This window comes from Haliotis cracherodii, unplaced genomic scaffold (assembly GCF_022045235.1).
Source record: "Haliotis cracherodii isolate W230 unplaced genomic scaffold, xgHalCrac1.p SCAF_13, whole genome shotgun sequence".
Lineage (NCBI taxonomy): Eukaryota > Metazoa > Mollusca > Gastropoda > Lepetellida > Haliotidae > Haliotis > Haliotis cracherodii.
The window spans coordinates 39,688,116-39,708,262 of record NW_027266268.1 but is presented as its reverse complement, the minus strand read 5'-3'; the positions used below and the strand labels follow the sequence as shown (position 1 = coordinate 39,708,262).

Genomic DNA, 20,147 nt, shown 5'->3' with positions numbered 1-20,147 from the left:
TTCTGGGCTATGATATCCTGCACTATTTCTTGTATCCTGTCTAAACATGGGGGATTTATTCAAACAGTTAAATAGTTAAATTAGACATACCTTATTTAAGGCATTAATTTTGTCTTTCATTTCCTGTAAAAAAAATACTAGGTGTGTTATTTATTAAACATTACCATGGTTACATACAGCATAAATCAGTTATGAAAATATTCTATGATAAGAAATGTCTTATTGCAAACACTCTCAATGGTTATACAATAACGAGAAGAATTAATGCATTCTGTAATTCATTCGAAAGAATTTCCCAATTACAGTTTGCATGAATAATGTCTGGGGAAAGACTTTATTGTTTTGTTACAATCTCACTTAGATAAGAGAGACAATGTTAACGTGTGGCCATCACAAGGGGAGATAACTCCACACTGACCTCGTCTTTCTCGGCCAGCTCCTTTTTGTGGGCCTCAACAAACTCAGCAAACTTGGCCTTAAGTTCCTGGCTCTGCTCATCTAGCCTCTGATTGGTCTCTGTCACAGGAGAAACAGATGAAGATGCAGGGACAGGGGTAACACATGACACTGAACGCAGCATACTGGCAGGGGAGGTAAGTCAGATAATGCAAAGCCAAAAGGGCTCCAGACATTGTTTTCAACCATTGGGTATTGATAGTTTTCAGTGGGTGTTCAATATATTTTAACTCTCTTGGGTCCAGTCTATTGGGTTTTGTAAACCAATGAGTAGACTTTTTTGAAAATAATTCTACTTTATGCTGTTTCAGGTAACTTTAATCATGTCTAATTAGCATGTGTTTGTGTGCTGCCCCGAGTGACTCATATGTCTCAGAACCTCATAACAGTGATACCTGTACATATCTAAGTTACAGCAAGCATGATGCTACAATTCTTTGAATTATTCTCTGCAGTCGAGTCCATAAACGACGAGGAAAAGATCCTAAAGACACATGTGTCTGCAGGTTACATTGGGTAGTTATGCACAATAATACTAAGTGTTCTACTAATGGCTTATCTTAATTCTTAGCTCTGACTAAACCACTGTGTTTCCCTGATGCTGAATGTGAAACGAGTCCCTAGCTTGTTGCGGAGCATGTCACGGAGCATATCACGGAGCATGTCGTGGAGCATGTCATGGAGCATGTAGCGGAGCATGTCACGGAGCATGTCACGGAGCATGTCACGGAACATCACACAGCACATAAAAAGGAAACCTCTGACATCATACAGCACATAAAAAGGAAACCTCTGACACACAATTTTGGGACATGGCAAAAATATAATATAAAGAAAAACACATTTACAACCTGTGAATTGTTTGTTTGTTGTTTAACACTGCACAACGCTGCTGCGATATTACATCTTTATGACAAAGGTCTGTAAATCATAGAGTCTGGACCAGACAATCCAGTGATTGACATCATGAGCATTGATCCACGCAATTGGGATTGGACGACATGCATCAACCAGGTCAGTGAGCCTGAACACCCGATCCTGTTAGTCGCTTTTTACAGCAAGCATGGATTGCTGAAGACCTACTCTCACCCAGATCTTTGCGGGTCATGAATCCAAAGCTTCACCAAAGGAGACCTGTGACAGAAGGTACCACCTGACAGCCTGCAGAGTTAACTGTGGAGGAGACATTACCTTCCTGCTGTTTCTCCGCTTCAGTCTCCAGCCGGTCGATGGCCTTGTTCTTCTCCTTAATGAGGGCTGCATACTCTGTGAGGATACAGTTACCATGATTACACATATGTCTACATGGTGATGAAGGACTGTTCTGTATGGGTGTCCAGAAAACTGGTCCGAAATGATGAATAGACTCCATCCCAGTTGTTGGGAGAACTGCACATACTCTGAACATGGTGGCACTTAAGTTTATTGTTTATTACTTTGTCTAGGGAGAATTTCCAGTGTGATGTCATTCTGATCTTACGTCACAGTAACATTTGAATGAATTCAACAATGCAGACTGGATGGCGTCAACAATACACTGGTGTGTGTGAAGTGATATTTGCACTAGTCCACATATGTTTTTTTAGGAACTCGGTTATTTTTGTTTGTTTGTTGTTTAACGCAGCACTCAGCAGTATTCCAGCTACATGAATGCGGTCTTTAAATAATCGAGTCTGATGTGAGGTGAGTTGTGGTGAGATGAGGTGGGGTGGGCTGGAGTGAGGTGATGTGCGCTGAGGTGCAGTGAGGTGTGGTGAGGTGAGTTGAGTTGAGTTGAGTTGAGTTGAGTTGAGTTGAGGTGAGGTGAGGTGAGGTGAGGTGAGGTGAGGTGAGGTGAGGTGCAGTGATGTGATGTGATGTGATGTGATGTGATGTGAGGTGAGGTGCAGTGAGGTGAGGTGATGTGATGTGATGTGATGTGATGTGATGTGAGGTGCAGTGAGGTGTGGTGAGGTGAGGTGAGGTGAGGTGAGGTGCAGTGATGTGATGTGATGTGATGTGAGGTGAGGTGCAGTGAGGTGAGGTGAGGTGAGGTGAGGTGAGGTGAGGTAATGTGCAGTGATGTGAGTTGAGTTGAGTTGAGTTGAGTTGAGTTGAGGTGAGGTGTGGTGAGGTGAAATGGGGTTTAAAGTCACGCTCCATGATTACTTCACATACATAGTGACATGCATGCATGTGTGTATGTGGTGACTTGTACTTGTCCGGATTTGTGCCGGTATCACAGTGCTAGACATACATGGATATCCCACTCAGACAAATTATACTGACAGGGTTGAGAAAAATATCACATGTTGATTGAAATGTGCTGCCTACGGGGGTAACCAATGAGACCTATATTAGCAGCATCAGACAAAAAAGGAAGACAGGTATCTGATAAAGTGCATGTCCACTGATTAATAATGCTAAGTGCTATGTGTAAAATGTGCAACTTCTCTTACTGACCACTGATCTTAGACTCCATCTTCTTGCACTGCTCAGTCCGCTTCAGCAGCATCATCACCACCTCCTCCCGTGACGAGTCTGGCATCTGAAGCAGACCCATGGAATATGTCACCATGACAACAGCCTACTCAATAACCTCCCCCTACACACGGAAAGTATCATCACCACCTCCTCCCGCGACAAATCTGGCATCTGAAGCAGACCCATGGAACTTGTCACCATGACAACAGCCTACTCAATAACCTCCCCTACACACAGAAAGTGTCATCACCACCTCCTCCCGTGACGAGTCTGGCATCTGAAGCAGACCCATGGAACTTGTCACCATGACAACAGCCTACTCAATAGCCTCCCCTACACACAGAAAGTATCATCACCACCACCTCCTGTGATGAGTCTGGCATCTGAAGCAGACCCATGGAATATGTCACCATGACAACAGCCTACTCAATAACCTCCCCCTACACACAGAAAGTGTCATCACCAGCCCCTCCCGTGACGAGTCTGGCATCTGAAGCAGACCCATGGAATATGTCACCATGACAACAGCCTACTTAATAACCTCCCCCTACACACAGAAAGTGTCATCACCACTTCCTCCCGTGACGAGTCTGGCATCTGAAGCAGACCCATGGAATATGTCACCATGACAACAGCCTACTTAATAACCTCCCCCTACACACAGAAAGTGTCATCACCACCACCTCCTCCCGCGACAAGTCTGGCATCTGAAGCAGACCCATGGAATATGTCACCATGACAACAGCCTACTCAATAACCTCCCCTACACACAGAAAGTGTCATCACCACCTCCTCCCGTGACGAGTCTGGCATCTGAAGCAGACCCATGGAACTTGTCACCATGACAACAGCCTACTCAATAGCCTCCCCTACACACAGAAAGTATCATCACCACCACCTCCTGTGATGAGTCTGGCATCTGAAGCAGACCAATGGAATATGTCACCATGACAACAGCCTACTCAATAACCTCCCCCTACACACAGAAAGTGTCATCACCACCTCCTCCTGTGATGAGTCTGGCATCTGAAGCAGACCAATGGAATATGTCACCATGACAACAGCCTACTCAATAACCTCCCCTACACACAGAAAGTATCATCACCACCACCTCCTGTGATGAGTCTGGCATCTGAAGCAGACCAATGGAATATGTCACCATGACAACAGCCTACTCAATAACCTCCCCTACACACAGAAAGTGTCATCACCACCTCCTCCCGTGACGAGTCTGGCATCTGAAGCAGACCCATGGAACTTGTCACCATGACAACAGCCTACTCAATAGCCTCCCCTACACACAGAAAGTATCCTCATCACCACTGGTGTTTGACCTTAAGCATAAATAAACAAACATTAAGTGTCTGCAATGAAACTACCTGTCTTTTAATATGTAGAGGGGTTTACCTTGACCTACAGAACTTGGGGTCCAGGGAAACCCCAGTTACTAATTTCAAGTGTCCTTATCGGATATATGAGGGTCCTGTAAAGTAATGAAATGGTGTAGCATGCTGTTGCATAAGATTCAATAAGTAAGGATAAGAATTTATGGATAAACAACATCTTTATTACAATTAAGTTGTTTATCCATAAATTTGTATCATTACTTAGTACTCCAACTTCTAAATGCCTATCAAAGAAGTTAAGATTCAATAATTACTTTAATTACAGAAACTTTATATTTCTTGTCAAGAATTTAGTCCAATTAATATTATTGTGCGTCCCTCAAGATGCAATATATATTTCTTTCTGCGTCCATTCTATACATTTGTGCATACTAGACACACATTTCTGTGTTGCGTAAAACCCTGTATGTCACACAAAAGGGCCCAGAGATATCTCCTTTTCAGATACTGAAGAGATTTCAACTTGACATAGTATGGTAGACTTGGCTTATAGTTTTTGGACAGTGTATGTCCAGGATCTTAATGAGAGACTACCTTGTCAGAGCCATAATGTCAAAGAATAAATACATAGCGGGTCCCCTGATTTGCACACTACAGCAGACAACTTCAAACACCCTTCGTCATTCTGAAACCACTGAGGTAAGTTAACAGTGTATTTCCTACCGGAGAGTCTTCGCTGGACTGACTGGCAGGGGATGCAGCTCCACTCATTCCAGAGTCTCCGGACATGAAGGGATCCCTGTTGAAACTCTGGGTCAAGGTCGCCGTGGCTGAAGGGGAGATAAGTCAAATCATGTCATTTCCAGAACAGGACAGTCATGTCAAAGGTTGTACGATGAAGCTTGTTTGTTTGTTGTTTAACGCTGCACCTAGCAATATTCCAGCTATATGACAGAGATCAAGACCAGACAATACAGTGATTGACTTCATGAGCATCGATCTACACAATTGGGATACAATGACAGAGCTCCAGATAAGCTTTTGGTGTTGTGGGTAGTTTACGTATGCATTTTAAAATCATTGGGTATCAGTAGTTCTATCTGGGTATTCAAATTTCTGTTACCCACTAATTTTTACACATGTGGGTATTTAAGTTAAATATCTAAAAACACTATTCATCTAGTCCCTGCAAACTGGTGTCGTGTGGGTTCGAGAGCTTTATAGGACTAAAAAATACCATGATACTTCCACAATAAAGTGTGATGGCAAATGATCATGATGTAACTGTCATCGTGGAGTTTGGCAAGGTTGACGGAATGTCCGTTTGATAATTTCAAAATAAGTTGCTGATTTGCTAATCGAATACAGAGGGTTACTTCACAATATTTTGATGATACGCACAAGTTTTATTTTTGTACCATAACTGTAATGTTCGTTGCGTATCTGATACGCTTGGATTTTATTTTACTGCGTATTTCTGCATTTCTGATGTGTATTTTAGACAGATACGCAGCTTATCTGGAGCTCTGCAATGACATGCATCAACCAAGTCAGCGAACCTGACCATCCGATCCCGGTGAACCTTAACAAAAGGGAACAATAACCTGCTTGGGGGAGGAAAAACAACTTAATAATTGATACATCTCAAACAAGAAAGGGTACAAACTATATGAATTTGAAAAAACAACAACTTGCATTAAAATGTAAGAAGTTTTGGTTATAGATCAGTCATCAATAGGATTTGTAGTTTTACTGCAACACATTGCCATGGTTACTTTTTAGCAAGAATGAATAACTTACATGAACTTCGCCGTATTGGACTGGCATGTCCTGGAAAGGGTGGTGGCAGGAAGGTTTTATCTCCGTCCACAACACTTCCGCTTTCATCCTTGATCCTTTTCTTCAACTTTGCAAACATTCTGGTGTCTTATCTGTCCTGAAGAAAGTAAGGAAAGGAAAAACGACATTTAATTTCAGTAATATCAGCATATAAGTTAAGTATCATTAAAACACACTCTTTCATTGTCTGGTTTATAGAGGTTTTCCCAACAAGTTAACTTTGGTAGGTTAAAATTATATACATTTGTTTAACACAGTATTCTGAATATAAATTTGGCTTTAAGCTCTTTGGATCGGTTGGACAAAAGTACATGAAATAAATGCTGATTTTGTTTCAAGCATGTTTCAATAGCAGGGTGAATATTTTACAGTATAATGTTCAAGAATTTACTTCTGTCAGAAAAGATATTGTTTTTTAAGGGTCTTGCAAAGGCTTGAGACAATATAGATTCTTGTTGTGTGTTAATTTTTCTGGTCAGAGGGGTCAAGCTGACATAATATATGTAAGCTATATTAGTTTAAGATACCTTAAGCACAAGGCCATCCCACTTCCTCAGTGACCATTAACTAGCTATGGAACCATTATAACTGTCACCAGGATGACTAGACTGACAGTAACTATCAAGGCCCAAGTTAGACATTAATCAGGAGATATATGAGAAATACAATTTAATAGTTACATTGTAAGTTTTTACAGTGGGGGGTTGCTTCATATGCAGGATCATACTGTATATTTCTAAAACTGACAGACACTCACAAACATATGTATACTGTTTTAGCATATAGACCATGCATATGTTGGACTATGGAAGGGTGTGCCAGTCATTAGGGAAGAGAATTTCTATACATTTTAAACCATGCATTACCATGGCTAGCTGTTACATTCTGCAGCAGATTAGAATTTATTTCGGTTGAAGAAATTAATATGTGCCTTTTGACATAAAGAAACATAGTCTGCACTAAACAATCATCATTCAGAAATGTGAGGCTTTTGCCTCAAAGTCGAATTAAACTGTCCTTCCAGACAGTAGCCCGGTCTCTCGTCACACTCAATTATGTAAGCCAGCAAATTAGTAGACAGTATCAGACAGTAGTCTAAACAATAGGTGGTGGCAAAATGAGAAGGCCCCTCTCAGATATTGGGGAAGAAGCCAGTGCTCCTAAATGAGGACTCAGGATAACATTTAAGATAAATTACATAATTTAATCCCCATAATCCAGAAAGAAATACTCAAAATGACTGCACTTTACTTGGCACAGCAATAATGTGCCACAGTCAACTACGTTTATAATGAACACGCTTACAACAAACTGACAGATATAACGAACTGTTTTGTTTATTGTCCCTGATATTGGCTGTATATTTCATCATATAAACACATACAGTTTGTTCAGCCATGTCTTTAACTCTTGTGATCATTCAATCGATTGGTTGACAGAAAAAATTATCTAAGCTCTCTCATGTACGTCTTAAGTTGACAGATGACATGTGGAAAGTGATTTGGGTGTGAGTTGCTCCCCTTGGCGTGTGGCGCCAAATAGGGTGAGGCCCTGTTTGGGTGGTCGTACATCATAGTTTCATACACAAAAAACGTTTTTTTTAGTGTGGTAATATTTTATTTGGAACCAAATAGTACAACATGTCATGTAGATTTTCTGCAGCCTGGAAAATGCAATAAGTGCCCCAAAGAGGATTTAATCAGAAAGAGAATACATAATTTTATCCCCATAATCTAGAAAGAAATACTCAAAATGACTGCACTTTACTTGGCACAGCAATAATGTGCCACAGTCAACTACGTTTATAATGAACACGCTTACAACAAACTGACAGATATAACGAACTGTTTTGTTTATTGTCCCTGATATTGGCTGTATATTTTATCATATAAACTTGATGGATATACAAATATGCCTATAGGGATATAATGGATAAAGTAATATTAAACTCTCTTTGTGGTACAGTGTGTATTCTGTCAACGACAATGTTTATGTTTTTAACGAACTGTAAATCTCTGAGCTGTTCAAGTGTCAAAACCTCCGTGGCCTTGCACATCTGTTCAAGGTGGCAACAAACAATTGAAGGCAAGTGACACAACTTGTCCTCAATTTACAGTAAATTACACCCTTAATTAACACTAATAAACCAGTGATTAAGCTATATATGCTTTTATTCCTCCATAGGGGAGTACACATTTCTTTTGAAGTGGATATATTCTGTCTATACAATGTGACAACTAGAGTGAGGAAAATATTTATGTCTGACAGTTGAAATGCTGTATATTGTGCGGTTATAACAAACTAAAATCAGTGGTCCCTTAGAGTTCATCATAACTGTATTTTGCTCGGGGCACATTTTTCCTTGTTCCCAAGGTAAATATGTATGTCTTTTTTTAGTTTGAGTTTTGAGAGAAGATATGACTACCACTCACGCACATGATTGTTAACATCTGTGCATATGTGAGTTAATTAAGTTTATTGAGAGTTAAAGAAGAGGTAAATGAGCACTATGTTGGGAGTAGTGCACTTTACCGGGCACACTTTTTCAGATCCAATGAGCGCTGTGGGGGCTCAAACGGCTTTGCCGGCTCATCAGCTCTACCACTGGACCACGAGCGCTATCACCTGTAATCAGTGCTCGTTTAACGGGTCATTAGCACCCCATTAACACGCATGAGTAATTAAGTAAACAATGAATTGCGCATATGTGTGACGTGAATTGCACATATGTGTGATGTCACGGTCTGCTCTCCAATTCATCTTTTCTTGAAACCACACCCGCCAATGTTTTTGTCAACATGACCGACCAATTAGATAAACCGGATTAACGCTTGAAAAATATGAATTTACTGCTAACCCTTGCCCTAAGCAAGCTAACCCTAAGGACAGAAAATGGACATTAGATCATGAAGCGAGGGTCACTGGAGCATGAGCAATGGTAACGCTATAGCGAGGTAATTGAGCGGATGGTAGAGCTCGGGCTGTGCCCGGTAAACTGCATTGTTGCCACTATTTTTTACTTAACTTAAATCAAACTTGCGAGGACTGCCAATATAGTTGAGGTAAGTTTCCCTGGTAATGAACGCTAACACATTAAACTAGGCCCATCAATTGCAAGAATATTGATCATGTTGCTGAAGCAAGAGGTGTAATTAAATTAAATGGAATAACTCCGAAAAACATAGAATTGAATCAATGATAAAATATTACATATACACAGATAATGCTTATATAAACAAGTACCTGATTCTTAGATGAATGACAGAGACATCTAGACTACATCAAATGCGATGGCGTTCCTTGGTCCACCGAAGAATCTACCGGTTTTCCTAGTTTGCAAGACGCCTGTTGATCATAGATTTTGTGTTGGATCGAGTCAACAAGATATACACACTCTGTATTTTTTTGCAACTAAATGTGAATAACACTTCAAAGAATTAATCCTAACTGTGACATATTCCTCAAAAATCTGGCCAGCCTGGCAGGAACTTCAACAAGTCGGCCATGACAGATAACCGGAAATGATTTCATCTTTGTTGAATAGGTAAACATTTCCGAAATACGGTAATAATAATGTGAACCAAAAGTGATATGTGTGGATGAACCATACTTCATCAGTCTTTATATAGTTCAAATATTGTATTATAAAAGCTGAAATGATTGAAATGAACAACATATCAGAAAAGGAATCTTTTGAATTAATAGTCTTCATGTTTCGTTTGAAACACGTTTCATATTTTAAACAAACAAGGGAGATCACCGGTTCTGAGAGGTTTCCAAACAAATATTTGTTGCCAGTCAATGATAAAATACTCTATTGTTTGGATTGTTTGCGTAAGATTTTGTCATGATTCATATGTCACCTTCTCTCCGCACCTGTTCTGCATCGCTTAATAATAGTTTCTTGCTGTCATTATTTATTTTGGACACTGGTCATAGTCCACCCGGATTATCAGCTGGCCCAGATATGAGCTGTTTGTTTCACTCCTGATGACCTCAGTCAGTAACGCAGCTTGTATGCCTCTAGTTTGCCAAATTTGTTCAATCAGTTGCGTCCCTTCTTCACTCATTCGTTGCTGTATACAAGTAAAAGTATGTTGTTTTTTTACCCATGTATGAAACGAGTAGTAGATCTACACATGGGTCATGAACAATATATACTCGGACCCCATGGTGCCGCGGCATTCATCGTATCGCGGCATTTGTGATTTCCGATAGTTCACGAGGGACACGCCTCTTAGCGGCTGTCTATTAATGCAAATCGGTAACCAGGAAGTGCTCACTTCGTAAACAATTTCAATTTCCTCGGAATATTCGGTCTGCTGTAAGTAAGGAGTTATTAATCCGTCGATATATATTTCTGGCATCTGTTGTAATATTGCCTTACCCCCATCACACATTTAGAATTTTACTTGTGCTGTCTTTGCACTTGTCTGGACAAATCACTGATGTCTGGCATGATCATACCAAGTGGTTGGTAGAATTATGTCCTCTTTTTGTCCAATTCGGAGCTCCATACACAACTTTTCTCTGTACCGCGATACGATGGAGTTCTCTCCCTTGTCAAACAGAGCGCTAGGCCCGGCTTTTACTTGGAGCTACTAATGTAAATAATTAACTTTTATCAGTAAAATATGCATTGTTTGATAAAATGAATGATATCTGATACAGAGAACACGAATAATCATAAAGGTTAGTGAGTGCATTTTGTTCCGTTTAGTATACATGACAAGTACCGCGATACCCCAAGGTTGCAGGCTATATACTCGGACCGCATGGTACCGCGGCATTCATCGTATTCCGGCATTTGTGATTTCTGATAGTTCACGCGGGACACGCCTCTTAGCGGCTGTCTATTAATGCAAATCGGTAACCAGGAAGTGCTCACTTCGTAAACAATTTCAATTTCCTCGGAATATTCGGTCTGCTATAAGTAAGGAGTTATTAATCCGTCAATATATATTTCTGGCATCTGTTGTAATATTGCCTTACCCCCATCTATCAATGGCCAACGATATAACCCGCAGTTCCCCAAGTAAACTTTCTCGATCGACCTGAACTAGATCATCTGCATATTCATGGAGACTAATGAGGTAACGGAAGTTACGTAGTCCGCACATTCTTTCCCGCTCTGTGCCCAGAATCTATTGGGAGATCATAAGGGCCATAATGCCAAACTTAGAAATACGTTCTTCACTAGAAGTCAAAAGATAAATACATACTTTGGGCATACTAGGAGTGCTTTTTATATATTTATTGTGGACTTTTAACATTTTTCCATTTTGTGACAAATTATTGTCATCCAATTTTTTTTAAACAGTCTTAAAATATCATTTCTGATATTTTGTTGTTGACTTACAAAAATATTTTTCTCTTACTTTTCGGTAAAAATGCATTGAATACCTATTGCTGATAACACATTTAGAATTTTACTTGTGCTGTCTTTGCACTTGTCTGGACAAATCACTGATGTCATGCATGATCATACCAAGTGGTTGGTAGAATTATGTCCTCTTTTTGTCCAATTCAGACCTCCATACACAACTTTTCTCTGTACCGCGATACGATGGAGTTCTCACCCTTGTCAAACAGAGCGCGAGGCCCGGCTTTTACTCGGAGCTACTAATGTGAATAATGAACTTTTATCAGTAAAATATGCATTGTTTGATAAAATGAATGATATCTGATACAGAGAACACGAATAATCATAAAGGTTAGTGAGTGCATTTTGTTCTGTTTAGCGTACATGACAAGTACCGCGATACCACGAGGTTGCAGGCTATACTGCATTCATAGTATCACGTCATTCGTCGCATTTGTGATTTCTGGTAGTTCACGCGGGACACGCCTCTTAGCTGCTGTCTATCAATGAAATCAGTAACCAGCAAGTGCTCGCTTAGTAAACAATTTCAATTTCATCGGAATGTACCGTCTGCTGTAAATAAGGATTTATTTTATTAACGCATTGATACTTACTTCTGGCATCTTTTTAATATTGCTTTACCCCCATATATCAATGGACTACGATATAACCCGCAGTTTCCGAAGTAACCTTTCTTTCCACCTGAATTAGATCATCTGTATATTCATGGTGACTAATAACTTAATGGGACTGAAGTCATCTGCACATTTTTCCGCTATGTGGCCAATACTATTAGGAGATCACAAGGGCCATACTTAGTGGTAGGTAGAATTATGTCCAGTTTTAGTCCAATTCGGACCTCCATACAAATTTTTTCCCTCAACAGCTATACGATGGAGTTCTCTCCCTTGTCAAACTGAACGCGAGGCCCGGCTTTTACTCAGCAAGACTAATGAAAATAAGTAAGATTACCTGCATCATCTGCACCCAATGGAAACAACACCATGTTGTTTGTCATAAGAGGCAACTTACGTGATCGGGTGGTCAGATTCACTGAATTGGTTGATGCTTGTCATCGTATCCCAATGGTTTGGATCGATGTTCATGATGTAAATCACTGGATTGTCTGGTCCAGACTCGATTAATTATAGACCGCCGTCATATAGCTGAAATATTGCTGAGTGCGACGTTAAACAACAAACAAATGTTTGTCACCAAAAGAAGTTAGAGTTCCCTGGGTAACACTAACAGGGAAAGGAACTCGTGTTTGTCAGCCAGTCAGTGATTACACTTAGGCAAAAGACCCGTGAAGATTCCGGGGTAGAATAGGTCTTCAGCAACCCATGCTTGCCGTAAAAGGTGACTATGCTTGTTGTAAAAGGCGACTAACGGGATCGGATGGTCAGGCTTGCTGACTTGGTTGAAGCATGTCATCGATCTCAATTGCGTGGATCGATGCTCATGATATTAATCACTGGATTGTCTGGTCCAGACTCGATTATTTACAGACCGCCGTCATATAATTGGAATATTGCCGAGTGCGACGTAAAACAACAAAACAACCAACCAACTTTACTTCCTATCATGCCTGTAAGAATGTATGCACATTAAATCTGTAAGACAAGAATCCTTTGTATCAAGTTGTAAAATGAGTTTCCATGTTGTTGTGGCAGGTTGAGGAGTGACTCGACACGATGGATGTAGATGCAGAGGAGGAAGATCCATGTCAGTTCATGGATGGCGAGATGGCAGAGGAATCCATGGCAACAGATATTCCCACCTACCTAGAGTGTGACCTAGCTTCTACCCAAACTGGCTTCTTACCAAAAGATGGCATTGCCGTGGCCATGGCAACAGAAAACAGAGACATGTCTGAAGCCAGTGATGGTGGATGTGTTAATGGTAATGGCAGCAGTGTGCTTCATCCAGACAACAGCCATAATGATGTCAACGGCTTCAGTGCTGTCTCCCCTGCCGTGTGTCTGCCAGGAACAGTCAGGAACTACCAAACATTCTCCAAACTAATCCTGTCTCCTGGAACTGGTCTGCTGGTGCCAAAAGATGGAACTCTTTGCAATGTTAATATTGCAGTTTTGAATTCATGTATATTAACTACTGAACAACTTGGGTATGGCATAGGGGATAACATTGTGATAATGGTGGGTGAGGGGGATACTGATATCGCTCGACAGCTCGACCTCTGCCTACAGACAATGAAAGAAGGGGAGGTGTGTGATATTCAGGTACAAATCAACTCACTCAATGACCAAACTGGTGTCTGTGATACATGTTCTTTTAGAATCCATTTGATGTCGTTTCAAGAATCTGTGTTGTCATGGCAACTGCTTCCAGAAGAAAAGATCAGCCGTGCTGCTCATCACAAAGAGAAGGGAACTGTTTTATTTCAGCTCGGGAACATAGAGTTTGCCTTCAGGAGATTTAGCAAAGCGTTGAAATATCTCGTGTGTTGCCATCCACAAGACTGTATTCCAGAGCACCTGCTCGAAACATACTGCAAGTTAAAATGTCAGTGTTACTCCAACTTAGCTGCTTGTCAGATGAAGCTGAATATGTTCAGTGAGGTTGTACAGAATTGCTCTAAGGCTATAGAAATTGAACCGAAGAATGTTAAGGCACTGTATCGCCGAGGACAAGCTTATCTTTTCTTTAACGACACAGATTCAGCGAGATCAGACCTGGAGATGGTCGCCTCTCTTGAACCCCAGAACAAGGCTGTGCTACAGCTACTAGGTCAACTGCAGGTCAAACAAAGACAGGTGGACAGCAAGATGGCTTCAGGACTTAGCAAGATGTTCTCCTGACTTGGCTGTGTTACAGTTGAGGGTTGAGCAAAGACAGGTGGACAGCAAGATGGTTTCACGACTTAGCAAGATGTTCTCCTGACTTGGCTGTGCTACAGTTGAGGGTCGAGCAGAGACTCTCCTGACTTGACTTGGCTTGATTGGTGACTGGTGACCAGTGATAACTGGTGACAATATCTGTTTTAGATATCTGTTGGCTCCCCAAATCTTAGGTTTGGCTCCTTAAATATTCCTGTTAGGAGCTGAACGTAGAGGGCTGCCTTGGTAACAGTTTGATTGTGATAGGAATTGGTCAAGTTACTTGATGTGAAAGAGATGTGTCTGGAGGATCACACATCAAGGACCATGGTTACCCAGCCGACCCTGGCGTGATGTATTATGTGGCTGTGTTCGGAATGAAGTACCATACTTTGAGTCACATATGTTTCACAAGTGGAACAGTGAAGGTCACACCACACATGATGAACTGAGATACCCTGACTGAAGGCTGAACCTCCAGTGAAGGTCACACCACACATGATGAACTGAGATACCCTGACTGAAGAACTGAACCTCCAGTGAAGGTCACACCACACATGATGAACTGAGATACCCTGACTGAAGAACTGAACCTCCAGTGGAGGTCACACCACACATGATGAACTGAGATACCCTGACTGAAGGACTGAACCTCCAGTGAAGGTCACACCACACATGATGAACTGAGATACCCTGACTGAAGGACTGAACCTCCAGTGAAGGTCACACCACACATGATGAACTGAGATACCCTGACTGAAGGACTGAACCTCCAGTGAAGGTCACACCACACATGATGAACTGAGATACCCTGACTGAAGGACTGAACCTCCAGTGAAGGTCACACCACACATGATGAACTGAGATACCCTGACTGAAGGACTGAACCTCCAGTGAAGATCCGGGTTAGAATTGATCTTCAGCAACCCATACCTGTCATCTCAGGAAACTAAAAGGATCGGGTGGTCAGGCTCGCTGACTTGGTTGATGCATGTCATCGTATCCAAATTGTGAAGATTGATGCTCATGATGTCAATCACTGGATTGTCTTGTCCAGACTCGATTATTTACAGACCGTCGCTATATAGCTGGAATATTGCTGAGTGTGGCGTTAACAACAAACAAAGAAACAAAGAAGTCTCTTTTTACGTTATGCCAAAGACATAACTTATGATTTGTTTTCCTGTCATTAGTGTTACCATGGTTACACAGGGTTTTAGACTGATTTACCGGGATGTTCCCTGGTCATTGTCTGACTGTTATCCTAATCATGCTGATGGTCAGAACAATTTTTTATCAAGTTTAATCATAAGGTCCTATTCCTTTCTTTCTGTGGAGGAAACCAACCATTTAATTGTTTTTAAAACACATATTTTTGTCAGGACATCCAGCATGTCCAACGAACATTTTTGGGACAAATTTATGTTTTCCAGGTTTTTCTAGGATTACTTTTTTAGAGAAATCACTGAAGTACATTTTGACTACTGTTTTACCACAAAATATAGGTTGTTATACACCAAAAACACTTTCTTAGATTCCTGACAATGAAATATACAAACTTATACCATGGACAGCTGATGGTTTGATGAAATAAAGCATACAATGTAAGCAGACAACTTGCAAGGTGCTCATTGCTGTTGCCCTATGTTTTGACTTGCACTTCCTGTGAGATGCGCACAATTGCATACCACTAAGAAAATTACTGTTATTTGCAACAGCAAAGTGAGGACTAGGTGGACCTTAGAAATGAAATGAAACTGAAAACATGTCACCTTGATTGCAGGCAGCTATTACAAGATAGAACTACAACACTGCCCTCTTAGTCTTTTGTCATCAGGAAAAGTTATCATGAAGAGTGACCCTGAACATGTGAGACGTGAAGCCTTGACCTTTAACTGTTAACCATTGACGGCTTAGTATAACTGCCAGCACATTCTATTGTTGAGAACTGATGCTAATTTTGCTTCCCAGGACCTAACTCAACTTTAATATGTGGCCATAATATTCATAAAAAACCAAAACAATTATGAATATTAACACTTTACATCACAAAAGTTTTCTTTTTAAAGTACAGTAAACTACGGTTATAACAAACTCTATTCTTGTCGTAAGAGGCGACTAACAGGATCGTTGACTTGGTTGATGCATGTCATCGATCCCAATTGCGTGGATCGATGCTCATGATATTAACAACTGGATTGTCTGGTCCAGATTTGATTATTTACAGACAACTGTCATATAGCTGGAATATTGCTGAGTGCGACGTTAAACCAACCAACCAACCAACCAACTAGAACGAATTCAAAGGGCCCACTAATTTTAGTTTGTAATAACCCTAGTTCGTTATAAGCATATATACAGCATATATACAGCATATATACAGCATATATACAGCAAGTGGACTGTGAAATAGGTTTGTTATATCGCTCAATTCGTTATAAGTGTGTTAGTGATGAATGTAGTTTATGGTAAGTGTAATAAAGTCTTTAAAAGGCATTAGGAAGTGATACACATAAGGCTAAAAAGAAATAATAGTCTGGTTACCTTTTATAGCCTAAGGAAGAGAATTTATGGATGTCAACTTCTTTATTATGAGGAACACAACGTTTTGGAGTATATGCTTACTCCGTTAAGTTTCCACCTTTTGTTATCTTAAGTTATTACTTTTGTTGTTCTTACATGTACATTTACTTGCTCTCTGCCTCAGCATTCATTCACCTGATGAAGGAGTAAGTATATACTCCGAAACGATGTGTTCCTCATAATAAAGAAGTTGAAATCCATAAATTCTCTTCCTGATGTAAGTGTAATGTCAACAACTGACCATGCCTGATTTTAGAATTGAAATGCAATTGTTTGCATACTACTTGACATAATACATGGTGGTTACCTTGACGATCTCCTTGTGACCACGAAGGACTGCGTGGTAGAATTGATCATTTAGCAGTGTTTACTGATACTGTGTTTGTTATGCCCACAGGAATAAATATTGTTATGTACTGGTCATAGTTTAAGATTTTACTGGTCTAGGAAGCATGTTGTGATTAATTAATGTGACAGATATTGTTTGTTGTTTGTGTTTACATGGTGCCGTGATGTCATGCGTTGCTGCCTACCTGTGGCCTCGTCTAAATTCACTACAGTGAAACCTTTCCAACTCCAGGTCTGGTTAATCCACACCAGTGAAACTTTATTAACCTCTTTAACTCCAGGTCTGGTTAATCCACTTGAGTGAAACAATATTAACCTCTTTAACTCTAGGTCTGTTCAATCCACAACATTCAAACTTTATCAACCTCTTTAACTCAAGGTCTGGTTAATCCACAACTGTTAAACTTTATTAACCTCTTTAACTCCAGGTCTGTTTTTTCCCTTAGTGACACCTCTGTAACTCAGGTCCGTTTCATATAGTCCAGTGACACCTCATTTCCATACACAAACTTGGAAATGCTGCTCTAAACGTTTCACTCACTCATTCCAAGAATTTAGCGGCCTTGATTGTGATTGGCTGATCAGAAAGTTCACCTAACGCGACCTCCTATGGAGGGTTTAGCACATAACCACGCAGAGATATTGTATCGGTGCAAAGGATCTAATTATAATGAGATTGATCTCCACCATATTTATGTCAATAGTAAATCCACATCCTATATAATTCATTGCAGTTGCTTGCCTTAAATATGGCCTTGGTTGAAAGTCTGTATCGCTCCTGATTATGGCCTATGACAGTTGGAAGCATTCATTCTATGTGGATTCTAGGGCTGGGATGAGTCCAAATTTACTACCTTGGTACCCAACCCCCTACTACCCGACCCTACCCGGGTACCCACTGTAGATCTCAAGAGATGGGTACAAACTGTCCGATTGGGAAAAGTTTGACCGTAGCCCTGGTAAAATGTATTTAGATACTCGTATAAAATAATCTGGTCATGCATACACTGAAGTTTTCTGCATGAAGTTTTATCTTTATTCAAACATATAAAAGTCTGAAGGAATGGGTGCATTGTCAGAAAGAAATGGGAATATTAGTGACTTGAAGTATAACCATAGAGGTTTAGATAGGTTTTGTCATTAAACAATACATCATGTGACTGACCACAGGTTCGCGTAGTCCTGTTGGAGCGTAGAAGCATTTTGAATCATCATCCACAATCAGTATAACATAGATCTACAGGTCCCATGCCACTGTGAAATAACTGCGCCACTGTTCTATTCACTACCAACATTACGTAGTGTGACCATCAGCAATAAATATATCTCTTCAACGCTCTTTCCTAGAACGTGGGATCGGGATCTTAGACCCCCATGACAGCGGTATATCCAGGAATCACTGTACTGTTAAAAGTGACATTCAACCCAACTCACTCCCTCCTTATTGTCTCCAATCTACTGAGTAGGTCTTGTTGGTTATCTAACCCCTATTGTAGTGGAATGGCCTCGCTTACTATTGGTCATAATATTGTTGCTCACTAATTTTGCCTTGGTGGGTCGCCAGGACATTCCCTCACTAACTCTGTGTGCACCCATCCAGTGAGTGAGTGAGTATGGTTTTACGCCGCTTTTAGCAATATTCCAGCAATATCACGGCCGGGGACACCAGAAATGGGCTTCACGCATTGTGACCATGTCAGGAATCGAACCCGGGTCTTCGGCATGACGGACTAACGCTTTAACCACTAGGCTACCCGACCGCCCCGCACCCATCCTGTGACAATCATGTAACAACAAATACTGCTCACATCCTCTGCCTTTAACTATTTTTGAACAAAAAAATATAATTGTTTTTCTGTTTTAACTAATAAATTATCACCTGTATTCACCTGGTTTGTCGTCATCAGTCGAGTGAAGGATGACTTGGGCTTCCATACCAAGAACCGGTAGCTGGAAGGCGTTCTACCTTCCCAAACTGTTGCAGTGACTTCATCATTGTGATATGTTTGTTTGTTGTGTAACGCCGCACTCAGCAATATTCCAGCTATATGATGGCGGTCTGTAAATAATTAAGTCTGGACCAGACATTCCAGTGATTGACATCATGAGAATCAATTGGGATACGATGACATGCTTCAACCAAGTCGAGAAGCCTTACCACCCGACCCCGTTAGTCGCCTCTTTTGACAAGCATGGGTTGCTGAAGACCTTTTCTACCCTGGATCTACACGGGTCTTGTGAGATTTACTACATCCTATGTTCATGCTGATCCAAGCATCGTTTAGTTCCTCGGCGGTGTGGTGGTCAGAGTTGGATCCCTGTTAGCCCCAATTATGACCCTATGATGGTCCACACCATACTCATGGCATCCACAACCTATGGTAGTCGTGACATCCCTCCTAAGTGTAAAATGAAATTCACCCACCATTTCCAAGACAGAATTCCTAAGGAGCTCCATCTGCTGCTAAGGATGCACTGGTTGTTTTCGAATGCCCCAGGGGGAGGCATTTTGTTTCTCTTAGGCGTGGCAGAAATCAATGGTTTGATTCCCAGGAGAGGCATGTTGCGTCGCCTAGGTGTGGCAGAAATCTATGGCTCGAATCCCAGGGGAGGCATGTTGCGTCGCCTAGGTGTGGCAGAAATCTATGACTCGAATCCCAGGGGAGGCATATTGCATATCCTAGGTGTGGCAGGAATCTATGGTTTGAATCCCAGATTCACCCAGATTGTTTCGAGGTTTGACCGCACCATACCCATGCACACGTGTTAACCTCCACGACCTGCATCATTTCAGGCTTTCCTCCTACATCATTTTGTCATATGTTATAGGCACCCCGCAATATTCAAGCTATATGACGGCATCCTGTAAATAATCAAGAATATCCCGTTCCCCAGATTCGTCAGGTTCGT

General features: G+C 41.0%; 2 protein-coding genes across 4 annotated transcripts in view; one reads left to right on the top strand and one right to left on the bottom strand.

Moving 5' to 3' along the window:
- Nucleotides 1-9,609, bottom strand: part of LOC139459929 (golgin subfamily A member 1-like) — a 31,566-nt gene extending 21,957 nt beyond the window's left edge. Inside the window, exons 1-7 of the mRNA XM_071241664.1 lie at nt 9,348-9,609; nt 6,066-6,201; nt 4,989-5,095; nt 2,899-2,983; nt 1,648-1,722; nt 419-516; nt 91-123 (exon numbers count right to left, since the gene is read on the bottom strand). Coding sequence (XP_071097765.1) covers nt 91-123; nt 419-516; nt 1,648-1,722; nt 2,899-2,983; nt 4,989-5,095; nt 6,066-6,183 — 516 coding nt within the window. The 5' untranslated portion in view covers nt 6,184-6,201; nt 9,348-9,609. The remainder of the gene's footprint in view (nt 1-90; nt 124-418; nt 517-1,647; nt 1,723-2,898; nt 2,984-4,988; nt 5,096-6,065; nt 6,202-9,347) is intronic.
- Nucleotides 9,610-9,854: 245 nt separating this feature from the next.
- LOC139459923 (FK506-binding protein-like) lies at nt 9,855-19,084 on the top strand. 3 transcript variants are annotated; one of them, XM_071241655.1, is made up of 2 exons: nt 9,855-9,938; nt 13,140-19,084. In XM_071241655.1, exon 2 carries the CDS (start codon nt 13,161-13,163, stop codon nt 14,286-14,288), a length of 1,128 nt encoding a protein of 375 aa, XP_071097756.1. In that variant the 5' UTR covers nt 9,855-9,938; nt 13,140-13,160; the 3' UTR covers nt 14,289-19,084. The 3 variants fall into 3 exon arrangements, with proteins under 3 accessions (XP_071097756.1, XP_071097758.1, XP_071097757.1); XM_071241657.1 differs by lacking the exon at nt 9,855-9,938 and adding an exon at nt 10,137-10,196; XM_071241656.1 differs by lacking the exon at nt 9,855-9,938 and adding an exon at nt 12,361-12,428.
- Nucleotides 19,085-20,147: the final 1,063 nt, after the last annotated feature.